At 45.4% G+C, this 15,045-nt stretch overlaps 1 protein-coding gene across 3 annotated transcripts in view; it reads left to right on the forward strand.

The window, feature by feature from the left end:
- The window catches only part of CTNND2 (catenin delta 2), a 1,112,452-nt gene that overhangs the window by 626,218 nt on the left and 471,189 nt on the right, over positions 1-15,045 (forward strand). For all 3 annotated transcript variants that reach the window (XM_018065721.1, XM_018065722.1, XM_018065723.1), the window contains one exon: positions 12,175-12,748. In XM_018065721.1, coding sequence (XP_017921210.1) covers positions 12,175-12,748 — 574 coding nt within the window. The remainder of the gene's footprint in view (positions 1-12,174; positions 12,749-15,045) is intronic.

Raw genomic sequence — 15,045 nt, forward strand, 5'->3', positions numbered from 1 at the left:
GCAGTCTGAATATTCAAACTGAATATTCAAGGGGGTTGTTCTAATCTACTTGGTTAACAGGATGGAGGCTACTGGTGGATTGCTGAATCCTATTTATTTTAGCAGAGCATCAGATCTGGGTACCACAATTCACTCTCAGCTTCAGCATGCTGCAGTATGAAAGGCATGTTTTTGCGTGATTTCAAAATCATGTCAGAGAAATGCTGAACAAGTACACCAGCACTTTTACTCAGCATTTAGTGTGCTACCCTTGAAATAAGGAGGTCACATGTCATCCCTGTAACATCTCCTTTGCTGAGCTTGTCCTGAGAATCCCTGTCTTTCAGTGGTTTCCCAGAGCCCTGTGACACGTTCTTTTCAATATTCTAAATTGTGTTCAAGCTCACTTCTGCCAAGCTATATTAAATTTTAGAATATCCTGTCATCATCGAGTGCCAAAAGGGCTATGAAAGTTCAAATAATGGCTCACAGATGCCAGACCAGGTTAATAAGGTCAGTAACCAAGTAACACAAAAACATTTCATTTTAGGGAACCTAAAAAAAAAGTGTCATTCTAAAGTAAAGCAAATGGTTTTCTATCTGGCTCACAAATAATGTCAGACTATAATTTCAAAGGAATATCACAAATTTTCAAAAATTCTGGTGTCAACTTTTAACCAATACTAGTTTATTCAGCATGATAGATGTTTGTGGGGTTATCATCACCAGGCTTCACATCAGGCGCTGGCGCATGGTCTGCCTTGCCCTACCGTGTCAAGCTGAGTCACAAAATTGCCATAGAATTCTAGTTCTCTGGCATGACCCTAACTGAAGTCTCTGAAGGTCATTCTCCTCAGACTCTAAGATGAATTCACAGGGCTCGGCTAGAGGAGAGTATAAGACCCTTCCCATCAGATCCCAAGGCCTTTCTGGAAAGTCACTTGAGCTGATTCAGTTATGCTTTGCCCACTGCTATGTTCTGCTTAGCTATCCTGCCAGCTCCCCTCTCCATCCAGGTGTGTAGACTATCCCTCCATCCCTCTCTTCTTCCTCCAAGTCAACCTTAGCCTTCGTAGCTCCTGGTAGGTGCCTTCAATCAAAATAGAGCTGTTTTTTCAGTTACATATATATATATATATATGCAATTTATTCCCTAACACACAGGTCCCTCCCTCCCCCAGGTTCCTCATTGGCTGAGTACTATGGGATGTACAATCTTCCCCAAGGTCACCTAAGTTTCATTATTTCCTCATAGGGCATCCTTTCTCCCTTTCCAACTTACATCCGCATTTTTCAAGAGACTTTCTTGCTGGTGTATCACTTCCCCCAACATCCTGTTTTCCTAGGGACACTGCAGGTGCATGAACTGTGTCTCTCCTGCGAGCCATTAGGCAAGTTTAGAGCCAGGGCACAGGCAATGGGTGGAGTCCTGTCTCTTTAGGATGCTGTGTGATCTCCCTCCTCCAACCCTAACTTTATCTAAAGAACCCAGGCCTCAACTTTGTCATGTCCGCAAGTTTAGCTGTTGGTACTTTTCCACTCGGCCTTAGCTACCGTGTCTCGAAAATGGACCACTTCAAGTGTCTGTTTCTTACAGCAGTCTCATCAAGTATTTCATGCCTCAGACTGACAAAAGAAGCAAGAAACAGAGCGTATACACCTGCCCACGGAACACTGGTAAAGAAGTACAGGAACCAGCAGATTTTAAAACCACTTTCATCTTGTCCAGCAGAACTAAAGTGAGCCTGTGCACCTTATAATTGTAGAAAATGCCTGCTTCCTGCAGGAGATTAAGAATTGCATGATTGTTCTGTAAAAATAATACTCAAACAATGGTAGATACACTAGAAAAAGAAGTAAGCTTTTTGAGAAGCAAATGACGTTTCTTTTTGATCTGGCCTTTCTATTTAATGTGGCACTGACTTTTAAGTCTTAAAAGTTCTCATGTGCACTATATCATAATAATAAATACACCATCTGCTCACTTCTGCCAGAAGTTGATGAGTTTTGAACATTGCTTATTGGTGCACCTTCATGCTAGGTGGATGTGAAGGTCAAGGAGATGGAGAACTCTGGATGGCAGTAGGATAGACACAGGGACATGCGTGGTCCCAAGGAGGACCCAACCCTCCAATGAACACTTGCATCTTGATGGCTGAATGCGAAAAGTCACACAGATGCCTAGTTTGACGTCATTCCAGTTTGCTGAATTAGGAAAGAAGTTGTTACTGGGTGGCACATGTAAAGAGTAAAGTCACTAAAAAACTTGGAAAACACAAAATTGCTGAGATGTCTTTAGTGTAGAATGTATGTATTTATACTGCATTTACAGGAGAAATCACGTCATTTTGTACGCTTTGTCTGGCATATCTGTGGGAAACTCGCACTTTGTTTGTAAGAGCATTTTCAGATAATTATGTGTTGGAAATCCTTTCTCAGTGCTCTACTGTAAATTTTTACCCATTTTCTTTTTCCAGTAGAAATATATTTAATCTGATTTCAATAGCTGAAGCATTTCTCATTGTGGGCAGTGTGCATATGTGATTTACTGCAACAGTTCTTCTTCTGTGCAAATGTTTGTGTTATTAAAGTTATACTAAATGAGCCTCTTGCTGAAATAAAAGTTTTACGTAGTGTATTTTTGCCAAGACTCATGTTTCTGAGGAAGAGTTGCCATCAAAATATCCCTCTTAAAGATAAATTTGTATGAGACACATGTCATTGCTTAAATTTTTTCTTCTCTGTTTTCTTTCTTCTTGGTTGTTGTTCATTCATTGAATTGCATGTGATTCTTTGCGGCCCCATGGACTGCAGCACACCAGGCTTCCCTGTCCTTCACTATCTCCCAGAGCTGGCTCAAACTCATGTCCTTTGTGTTGGTGGTGCCATCCAACTATCTCATCTTCTGTCACCCTATTCTACTTAGTAGACCATAGTATTGGCCACATGAAATACTTCTGAGAATATTTATTGGTAATGACCCTAATCATACTTTTATTAAAGTGAGGTTGGAGAGAAGGAAAAACCAGTACTCTTCGCATGAGGTGGCCAAAGTACTGGAGTTTCAGCTTTAGCATCATTCTTTCCAAAGAAATCCCAGGGCTGATCTCCTTCAGAATGGACTGGTTGGATCTCCTTGCAGTCCAAGGGACTCTCAAGAGTCTTCTCCAACACCGCAGTTCAAAAGCATCAATTCTTCGGCACTCAGCCTTCTTCACAGTCCAAATATCACATCCATACATGACCACTGGAAAAACCAGAGCCTTGACTAGACGGACCCTAGTTGGCAAAGTAATGTCTCTGCTTTTGAAAATGCTAGCTAGGTTGGTCATAACTTTTCTTCCAAGGAGTAAGCGTCTTTTAATTTCATGCTTGCAATCACCATCTGCAGTGATTTTGGAGCCCAAAAAAATAAAGTCTGACACTGTTTCTACTGTTTCCCCATCTATTTGCCATGAAGTGATGGGACCGGATACTATGATCTTTGTTTTCTGAATGTTGAGCTTTAAGCCAACTTTTTCACTCTCTGCATTTACTTTCATCAAGAGGCTTTTTAGCTCCTCTTCACTTTCTGCTATAAGGGTGGTGTCATCTGCATATCTGAGGTTATTGATATTTATTGGTAGTGACCCTGATTATACTTTTATTAAAGTGAGGTTGGAGAGAAGGAAAAACCAGTACCTAGGGTGCAAAAGCCTGCACTTCCCTGTTTCTATGAGTGGCTTAGGGGCCCTGGGGCAGTGGATCCACTCTGCTGTTGCTGTTCAGTCACTAAATCGTGTCCAACTCTTTGTGACCCCAGGGACTGCAACATGCCGGGCTTCTCTGTCCTTCACTATTTCCTGGAGTTTGCTTAAACTCACGTCCACTGAGTTGGTGATGTTCTCTAACCATCTCATCCTCTGCTGCCCGCTTCTCCTTTTGCCTTCAATCTTTGCCAGTGTCTTTTCCAGTGAGTAAGCTCTTCGCATCAGGTGGCCAAAGTAGTGGAGTTTCAGTTTCAGCATCAGTCCTACCAATGAATATTCAGTGTTGATTTCCTTTAGCATTGACTGGTTTGATCTCCTTGCAGTCCAAGGGATTCTCAAGAGTCTTTTCCAACACCAGAGTTCAAAAGCATCAATTCTTCGGCGCTCAGCCTTTTTTATGGTCCAACTCTCACATCTGTACATGACTACTGGAAAAAACCATAGATTCGACTAGATGGATCTTTGTTGGCAGAATAATGTCTCTGCTTTTTAATATGCTGTCTAGGTCTGTCCTAGCTTTCCTTCCAAGGAGCAATTGTCTTAATTTCATGGCTGCAATTACTGTCAGCAGTGATTTTGGAGCCCAAGAAAGTAAAATCTGTCACTGTTTCCACTTTTTCCCCTTCTGTTTGCCATGAAGTGATGGGACTGGATCTTTGTTTTTTGAATGTTGAGTTTTAAGCCAGCTTTTCCTCGCTTCATCCCAGGGGTAATGACTTCAGGGATGGCGTGTGGACTCCCCACAGAAATGTCTCTTCACTTTATGTTTCATATGAGTTTTCACCTAAAGCAGTGCTCCTCAAAGGAATTGCTAGACAAGGCACTTGATGATTTTATTTGGCCATTTCTGAAATCAGATCTTTTTCACAGAACCAGGATTTTCTATCTCGGGAATTATTTAAAGAGAGGCCTTTCTTCTGAAGACAGTTTCAAAAGAGAAGTTATTGAGATTTTGGAAGCCATGATGGTAGTGTTCAAGCAAATTGATTTTCTCCCAGAGACTCAAAGGCACAAAACTTACTTTGTGGGTGTAGATTCCTTTTAGTGGCATATTACAGGCACATTTCATCTAAGACATGGGCATTTTGGAGTTGGGCGTTCTTCTTGTTTCCAAGTTGTAAGAGTAAATGGCTTTGTCCATAGTTCTGTACAAGCCTGGAGCTCTGCACCAACTTACCCTAATGAGTTCAACACATTCTCACACGTGTTAATCAGCAGCACGTAGCTGATATTACAAAATCATGTTACCAGATCCTCTGGTTTGGCAATGGATTTCTTCAAAGAGGTACATAAAGATGTACACCATAAAGTCACATACACTGTTTTTTTACTTTCAAAAGTTAATCAGGCTTCTTTGCTCATCAAAAGAATGTTCCCCGGTCACTGATGTTATTTTTCTCATCATTTATTCCTCTCTGCATTTGCACTCCTTCAAACACTAGCCAGACCTCTTCCCACCAAACCCACTGCTACATTCCCATGTTTGGGCTCCTCTGTGGCCCTGGCCTGATGCCTCGCCCTTAGTTCCCTCTCCCTCTCTGCCTCTTGTGACACTGATTTTGTCCTGGAGCACCACTCTGGGAAGTGACCTCCATCCCCACAACCGGGGTCATCTTCAGAGGAGAGAAACCTCCAGATGACTTATGAGGTTCACGAGTGAGATGGTGATGCCAGGAAGATGAACAGTGATGAATACAGACTGCTGATCGCTAGGCATTAGGCTCCCATCTGTGAAGCCTCAGAACACAGGTTCCAGCTTCCCATTGCTGACATCTCTGACCCAGCTGCCTAGCATTTTGGGCAGACATTCCCCTTGACCCAGAGTTAGGGGCCTCGCTGACGTTTCCAGGAAACTTGGCAGGTCTAAATGCATCTTCACAAGGACTGCTTGTAAATCACGGGTCTGCTTTATAAAATGTGGTTTTACTTGGTGACACTGCTTACTCATGATCCGAAGTCAAGATTCCTTGCAGAGTTCAGCCTGTCAAGTCCCTAGTGAACTGGCTGTAAGCGCTGGGTCTTTGTTTTGTTTTTTTTCACACATGGCCAAATCCCCAGAGAATGAGGCTTAAATAAGTTTCCAAGTTTGGAGAATTTTTTCCCCCTCATCGCCCTTACGCCATCTCTGCTCCTTTTACAGAAAATACAACCTGGAAAGGTCAATAGACAACTATGTGGGTGTTAAGATCCATGCCATGTTCTGGTCCGAGAGCACCATGTTTAGGGGATTGGAACTTCCCAATTGAAAATAGTGTAATTGTGAGCCAGATAGTATTCTGAAACAAAATTTTAGTTTTTTTATCTCCCAAAGAATGTCAAGATAAAATTATTCCATGTAGGAAGACTGCAGAGAGAATTTCATAAGAAAACTTCATATTTTTACATGGAATATAATAGGCTCTTGTTAATGGATTATTGAATTGAGTGAATTGCTGCATGGAGCTTGAGTACTTTTAGTTAATGGGAATAATGTATATATTGCCTAAATTGCTACTTCAATATTCTTCCTACTACACTTTGAAAATACATTCTCCCCTTAAACACTTTTGTAAAATAGGCATAAATCCACTGCATAATTACACAGTGAAGTGAAGTGAAATGAAGTCGCTCAGTCGTGTCCGACTCTTTTCGACCCCATGGACAGTAGCCCACCAGGCTCCGCTGTCCATGGGATTTTCCAGGCAAGAATACTGGAGTGGGCTGCCATTTCCTTCTTCAGGGGATCTTCCCAACCCAGGGATCGAACCTGTGTCTCCTGCATTGCAGACAGACACTTTACCGTCTGAGCCACCAGGGGCTCAGCATACCATATGTAGACATACACATTATGTAAAAATAACAACTGTAATATATCCTAAATCTCACCCACCTGACACTTATATGTAAACTATAATGTAGATGAAATACTTCATCTTATAAAGGAACTTTGATGAGTTACATGTATTGTTCATGTCTCATTAAAACACACACACACACACACACACACACACACACACACACAATCTTTTTTTTCCCCCTTGCAGTACAATCTACATAAAATGTCCATAGAAATTAGAAGTAACATCTTATTTTCCCTTGATCATTTTTCCATAATGGGAAACAATAAAGGAGCAACAAGCAATTTAACATGCACAGGACTCTGCCTATGGGAAATATTTAATCGGAGCATCTATCTACTTAAAAATGTTCTGCTTCCTTGTCAATTTCACATAAATGGGTTCCCCACTTTGGAGGGATGGAAAAGGCAATTAAAATAGTCCTTTGGTTTGAGACTGATTCAGACTGATGGAAGTGACAATCCCAGTAGGAACTGCCCTGGTCAGTAATACATACTGTGTGATCCAGGACAATATTTGGGCTCCATCTTCTTAAAATATTTCCAAAAATTCTTATGTCACCATTTATTAAGGATCTCATCATCAATATAAAAAATTTTCAGTGCGCATCACTTGTACACACACATTTCCAAATATTATAGTAGGATGTAGTGGTCATTAGTTTGTTTTTGTTTACAGTTTTATTTGTAGTGCTAACACATATTTAATGAGGAATTGAGCCTCCATGACAGCAAAGTAGATGAAGTTCTCTGTGTGTTGAAATGTGCTTATGTTATTTTTAATCCAGTGACCTAGCCCATAATAAACCATCCTATGAATTGTATAGCTGTCTTAAAATATATCCCTAAGAGTTGCTAAAAAGAAATTACATAATGGAACAAAACATAAACACTAGAGTGGAGAAAAACTCCTAAAAGATTACTGTTCTGTCCAACCGATGCTAAAAAACAGATTTTTCTCTTTAGCCAAAGAAGCGTTCTTAGGGACTTATTCTTGTGTAGGCTAATGCAACAGAGTATAATACCCCCAGATTATTTATTAAAAACTGCAGAGGGCCTTCTATAACTGTGCAATCCAGGAAAGTGGCCACTAGACACATCTGACTATTTAAATTTAAATTAATTCAAAGTAAATGTATGTGAAAATCCAGTGCATGTGTCTGGACCCAGGCATCTATTGGCTACCGTATTGGACAGTACAGATATAGAACATTTCCAGCGTAGACAATAACTATCTTAAAATGTATATGGAATTTTATTGTTTTATTGTGCTTAGTTGCTCAGTCATGTCTAACTCTTTGTGACCCCATGGACTGTAGCTTGCCAGACTCCTCTGTCCATGGGGATTCTGTGGAGTGGGTTGCCATGCCCTCCTCTAGGGGATCTTCCCAACCCAGGGATCGAACCCAGGTTTCCTGCATTGCAGGCAGATTCTTTACCATCTGAGACATGAGGGAAGCCCCAAATTTAAATTAATTCAAATTAAATGTATGTTAAAATCCAGTGCATGTGTCTAGGGCCCAGGCGTGTATTGGCTACCATATTGGACTGTACAGATACAGAACATTTCCAGCATAGACAATAACCCACTTAAAGTGCATATGCAATTTTATTGTTTATGATGTTTTGCTTATTAAAAAGCTTACTGGCAAAATTCACCAAGAGCGATCCCATAATATTTTAAAAGGTTTTTGAATTGCTGCTGTAGCCTGTCAACATACCTGGAAATAGTGTCGCTATTCTCAAAACTTTTACAGACTTGAAAGCCATTTAAGAAACCTTATGAATAAGATTCAGCAGAGTTAGCACTTTTCCAACTGGAACTTCCAACATATTAAAAGGAGAAATAAAGTATTTTCACAATTTATTCAAGGTTTCCCTAGGATCCAAGTTATTCTAATACTTAAATACTAGAATGCTACACAATGTTGTTTTAATTTATATTAGTACACTTTAGTATTTATTTTATTGAAAGCTGTCCTGCTGAGGAAGGCTTCCCTGGTAGCTCAGACAATAAAGAATCCTCCTCTCAATGCAGGAGATGCAGGTTCGTTTCCTTGGTCAGGAAGATCCCCTGGAGAAGGAAATGGCAACCCACTAAAGCTTCCTTGCCTGGGAATGCCACGGACAGAGGAGCCTGGCAGGCTACAGTCCATGGGGTCACAATGAGTCGGACACGACTGAGCAACTAAACCACAATGATGCTACTGAGGGAGAGGGTATTTTTTGTCACATAGGGTTATTAATGTTATAAATCCAAGACATAACAAAAAGTATTTGTTCTCTTGTAAGCAGGGTATTCTCTGGGACCCTCGAGGCTCTTTCTTGTGAGCAGGGACCCTCGGGGTTCTTTCTCCTCCTCATGCCCCTGTGAGAAAGATTCCCAGAAATTCTTCTCAGAGGCTTTTCTGTCCCTTGCCAGCTGGGTTCTGCACAGCAGAATGTTGCTTGGGCCCCAGGAGAGCTTCGAAAGAAAAGTAAAGAAAGATGGTCACTCTCCACAGCTTAGCAGTAATTCTCAGACAAACAGCATCTTCCAGGAGATTGTTAGAAATGTAGACGCTGAGGTTCACTTCAGAGCCCTGAATCAGAATCTCTTCTAGATCAGAGGCTTACACACTTTAAACAAGCATTGTGATCACCCTGAGAACGTGACAAAAGGCAGATCCTGAGGGCCCTCCCCCAGAGTTTCCCACTCCGTAAAGATGGGGTGATGCAGATGCTGCTTCTGATTGATCCGGTTGATAGATCGGGGACCACACTTGGAAAACCACTGCTCTGGGGCTGGCTCGTTCTCATATTCGATTCTACACTGGAATCTCCTGATGAGCTTCCCAAAGCCTGATGCTTGAGTCCCACCTCCAGAGTGTCTGAATTAAATGGCTAGTGGATACAGCCTAAGTACTGAGTTGTTTTCATTTTTGTTTTCAAAAGCTTTCCCAGCAATTATAATACGCAGCTAGGTCTGAGAAACACAGGCTATGTATTTCATGCTCAGAACTTCTGGGAGGGAAACACAACTGAATGTGAGCAACCCTCTGCCCCCCAGTGATTCTGGATGATTCTAGACTGTATCTCTGGGATCCAGGTGAGCACACCAGCTGTGCAGAGCTTCTCCACCATGGAATCCCTCAGGTCAAAGCCTCAGGACCAGCTTTGTTAACCATTCCTTCATTTATCCCACAAACATGTATGGTATCTCTGCTATGAATCTTTCTTGTTCCAGTTACTTCTTTGTTCATCACTGAACAAAATCATGGAGCTTACATTTTACTTTCATCCTTAACTGTGAAAGTCAAAATAATTACATTGTCATGCTGAAGAAAAACCAGAGCTGGAAAGTAGTTACAGCAATAAATATACATTCTATTTGGAAAAAAATTTTTAAGTATTGCAATAGGGGGAAGAGACTTCATTTTAGAAGTGGGCTCAATGTTGAAAACAAGGAAAAGGAGGAATATCGACCTCTGGGTTGGGAAGATTCCCTGGAGGAGGGAATGGGAACCCACTCCAGTATCCTTGCCTGGGAAATCCCATGGACAGAGGAACCTGGTGGACTACAGTCCATGGGGTCACAAAGAGTCAGACACACCACAGTGACTAAAACAACAACAGGGAGGGGCCAGGTTGCAGGTCATTAGATGGATGATTACTACGAGGAAATGTCAGGGGGGAGGGTATTCTGGCTAAACTGACTTAGAAGGATTCTTGCTAGAACTGGACAATGCAGAGCCATGATGAGAAGAGAGTGCAGAGGTGCCTGACCACAGCTTGGTCAAGAAAAGAAACTTCGTCAGTGGATTGATATACACACATACACACAAATATATAAAACATATACATCATGTATAAATATACACATATACCCACATATGCGATATATTCATGTGTACATAAATATGTGCTCCCCCTGACACACACCCCTCACCCAGACTGTTTTTTAACAGACTCTAGAAGGCAATGGCACCCCACTCCAGTACTCTTGCCTGGAAAATCCATGGACAGAGGAGCCTGGTGGGCTGCAGTGCATGGGGTCGAAAAGAGTCGGACACGACTGAGCGACTTCACTTTCACTTTTCACTTTCATGCATTGGAGAAGGAAATGGCAACCCACTCCAGTGTTCTTGCCTGGAGAATCCCAAAGATGGGGGAGCCTGGTGGGCTGCCATCTATGGGGTCGCACAGAGTCGGACACGACTGAAGTGACTTAGCAGCAGCAGCAGCAGCAGCAGCAGCAGGACACTCATGTTGCTCCATTAAGAGCTTCACTTGAAACTGACATTCTGGATAAAATTTGGAGCCTGGCACTGTGTGTGGACGGAAGTGCCCCGTCTGCTACTTGCCAGTTGCCATTCCAAAGTGGGTGGGGAGGCAAAACTGAAACTTTTAATAACAGAAAACATCTGTTCAGTCTCTCTCCCCCTTGTCCCTCCATCTCCCGCCGGTCCTCCTCCCCACCTGTTTCCCACCCCTAATTTCAAACACTACCTTCCCCGCTTTCTCTCTTTCTGTGGACAGTCCTACCTCCTTTTCACACAGGGCTGCTCTCAAAAACTTTTCTGCTCCCCTGGGAAAGCCTGGAAGATCCCAGAGGTCCGGCCCAGAAGTGGTTGACAATGCAGTGTTTTCATTCGAATGCAAATTTGTCTCTGGACCGGATTCAGGGAAAGTGCTTTCCCCTCCAACTGTCTCTCCAGCTCCACCCCGGCCCTTGTTGTCTTTTGTGTTCTTGTAAATAAATGAGAGGCGACTGGCTTTCGGTGTGAAGACACAGCTGCAGGGGGCTCTTAAAAGCGAGCTGGAGAGAGAGATGCTAAAAGATTTGGAGCCTAGCGTTAAAATCTAGAAAAGGGAGGCTTTTTTTTTTTTTCTTTACGTCTGTCCATTTACAATCGCTCTGCTTCCTCTGGACATGCTTTTTGTAAAGCCTGAAGGCCCAAGCATATTTATTCCGATTTCATTATCTCCCCCTCCTTTTAACTTATCCACAAAGAAGAGTCAACGGGAAAATGACAACAGAATAAACTCCACGAAGTTATGTTTATTTCTTACGGTTCTCCAGATAAGTATGCGACTTGGTCAATCTCAGAAGTAGAGATTGTATCCGGTGAAATGCCCTGTGCGGGTCGGGGGGCGGTGGGGGCGGGGGTGAAGAGACGGCTGAACTCCTGAATTTCTCAGAGGAACAGACCCTGATTGCCTTCAGGTAACCTGCTGAGTGGTCTTTTCAAAGCTTCCGGGGACTAAAACGCGATGCCTCAGCCCTTCCAGAAACCTCTGAGATGTATAAGCAGCATCGGTGTCACACGTGTCGGATGGGGTCCCCCATCCCATCCCCTGGTCAGCCGCCCTTTGCTCTCCGGGTTTTTCCTCTTTTTTTTTTTTTTTTTGGTGGGGGGAGATGAGCCCCCCTCCCGAGCGGCTCGAGGGGCGCCCGCGTCTCCCCCCGGCCGCCCGCACCCCCCCACGCCGCGCGGCTCGGCTCCCCGGGTCCCGCGCGCCCGGAGCCGCCCCGGGGGTCGCCGGGGCCGGGCCGCTCCGGGCGCGCGGGGAGGCTCCCTCCGCATCCCGCTGGCTAAGAGCGCGTGTTCTCTGCTCTCCCGCGCACAGGGCACCACGAGCCGCGCGGGGCACCTGGCGGGGCCGGAGCCCGCGCCGCCGCCGCCGCCGCCGCCGCCGCGGGAGCCGTTCGCGCCCAGCCTGGGCAGCGCCTTCCACCTGCCCGACGCGCAGCCCGCCGCCGCCGCCGCCGCCGCGCTCTACTACTCGAGCTCCACGCTGCCCGCGCCCCCGCGCGGGGGCTCCCCGCTGGCCGCGCCCCAGGGCGGCTCGCCCACCAAGCTGCAGCGCGGAGGCTCGGCCCCCGAGGGCGCCGCCTACGCCGCGCCGCCGCGCGGCTCCTCGCCCAAGCAGTCGCCCAGCCGCCTGGCCAAGTCCTACAGCACCAGCTCGCCCATCAACATCGTCGTGTCCTCGGCCGGCCTGTCCCCGATCCGCGTGACCTCGCCCCCCACCGTGCAGTCCACCATCTCCTCCTCGCCCATCCACCAGCTGAGCTCCACCATCGGCACGTACGCCACCCTGTCGCCCACCAAGCGCCTGGTCCACGCGTCCGAGCCGTACGGCAAGCACTCGCAGGAGCTGTATGCCACGGCCACCCTCCAGAGGCCGGGCAGCCTGGCAGGTAAAGGGCTCGCCGCTCGGCACCCCCACACCTGGGGGGGCGGGGTGCGGGGGGCCGTCTGGGCGCGCGGTGGGGGACCGTGCGGGAGGCAGGCAGACAGACGTGCGGCTGGAACAGACGCGGGCTGGGCTTGTTGGTGGGCAGGTGTTTAGCATCCTCTGAAGGTAAGGGAAACGGAGGGCCTCCCTAGACAGGCTGTGTTAACTAGCATCTGAACTCAAATCTACCGGTTGCTTCTGTTCGGAAGTCGTGCATTTTCGCAAACTCGAGTGTTTTCTTTCTGTCTCTCCGTCTCTGTCTCCCCTCTCTCGCTCTCTCTGTCCCTTCCACCCCGCCTCCAATCTGCAGATATCCATCCTAAGTCACATTTAATAAGCAGTCACAAAGACCTGTTGAATGTATCCAGAAAAAAAGCACTGAGAATAAAAACGACAGTTTCTGTGATCACCTGTAGTTCTCTGCACTGAGTTGCAGAAAAAAAGTAGAGCTTTCTTACCTAGAGAGCAGACTTTCAACTTCCAAAGGTTTCAATAGTCGTGAAAAAGTTACCTGTGATGCATTGGCCCTGGAATTTTTACTACTTTGTAGTGGGTTGAAATGATTATGTTTTGTCTAAAGTGTAGTTACTGAGAAAATGAAAGGAACTTCCAGACCTGCCATTGAGATTGCGTGGATCCCACCATGGGGAAAAAGTAACCTGTGATGAAGTCTCTGGAGTGTGTTGCCTGTTTATTAGGAGGGATGGGGTGGGGAGATTGGGCTCAACGGGTTTTGGGGATGAAACCTGCTTTTCCTTGCCAGTTTGGAGGAGGTGACATCTCTGTGGTCCTTACACCCATCAAAGACCAGGCTGAGCTGGGGATTCGCTGCTGGTTAACACCATATGTTCAGCTTAAACAAGACACTGTGATTGAAAGACTAATGTTTTATCTCCTAAAACACCTGACAACAACCCCAGATTTATTGTTGATTTTTTTTAACCTCTTATGAAAGTAGTTGGTAATTGTGTCACTCTAGTAACAGATGCTGCTCTCATATGTTCCCCTTCTTGACATAAATGGATGCCTGTGAAGATAAATAGGATAAAGAAGAGGAGCTTGTTGCATAGAGGAGGCAGGTGTCCAAGGGCTTTCTAAATTCACACAGTAGTCGCCGGTGTGGACTGGTCTGGCCTAACAGGATGCAGGCAGGAATTCTGCTGCCCCCAAATTATGCTAGGCATGCTGCCTCTCTCACTCACTGCTTCTCTCACGTTAATAGAATTTTGGAAGTAGCACTCATGATGTCAACCTACTGCCAGTGTTCAAATGCCTGTTATGTAGGTAGGGACTCAAGAGTGGCAGTCTGGTTAGAAGAGGGGCCTAGGAGAGACCTGTATGGAAACGTAGTTTAGGCAAGTTGGGAAACCTCATTTTAGAAGTTTGCAAAATAAGTTTCTAGATCATGCAGGGAGTGGGGATCTGGGGAGCTTGTGAGAGACTCATGCCCTTGGACCCTCTTCCCAGCCACCAGAGAGAAGAGGCAGCTGACTCCTAGATGGTCCCAGTGACTTGTCAAAATCCCATCTGTTCCCTGCAGAGACCCAGGGAAGAAACCAGGAGCCTTAACTTCCGTCTCTTCGTCCCAGTGATCAGACTTGGGTGCTAAACTTGGGTGGGTTCCACTCAATCACATTATGGAAAATAGGGAGTGTATGTCTAGTGGAAAGGTGGTGGGGTCAGGGGGGTGGAAGTTTGGGAGGGTGCGATGGGGCAGGATGAGAGCCTGACTTCTCCCAGTGTCACTGAATGTAGTGCTGGGCTGTGCTTAGTCATTCAGTTGTGTCTGACTCTTTGCAACTGCACAGACCCCCACCCCACCCACCCAGGGTCCTCTGTCCATGGGATTCTCCAGGCAGGAGTACTGGAGTGGGTTGCATGCCCTCCTCCAGGGGATCTTCCCAACTCAGGAATCCAACCCAGGTCTCCTGCATTGCAGGTGGATTCTTTACTAACTGAGCCACCAGGGAAACCATGGGAAAGGCTTTACAAGTGGATGGGCTTCTTCCCAGGTGGAGCTAATAGTTAAGAACCCACCTGCCAATGCAGGAGACATGAGACATGGGTTCAGTCCCCGGGTAGGGAAGATCCCCTGTAGCAGGGCATGGTAACCCACTCCGTTATTCTTGCCTGGAGGATCCCATGGACAGAGGAAACTGGTAGGCCACAGTCCATAGGGTCACAAAGAATGGGACATGACTGTTGTGACTTTGTATGTATGCAAGTACTAAGGAGATCGTTTATACTCTGATATCTGGA

The sequence above is a fragment of the Capra hircus genome, chromosome 20, assembly GCF_001704415.2.
Source record: "Capra hircus breed San Clemente chromosome 20, ASM170441v1, whole genome shotgun sequence".
NCBI classification, from domain to species: domain Eukaryota; kingdom Metazoa; phylum Chordata; class Mammalia; order Artiodactyla; family Bovidae; genus Capra; species Capra hircus.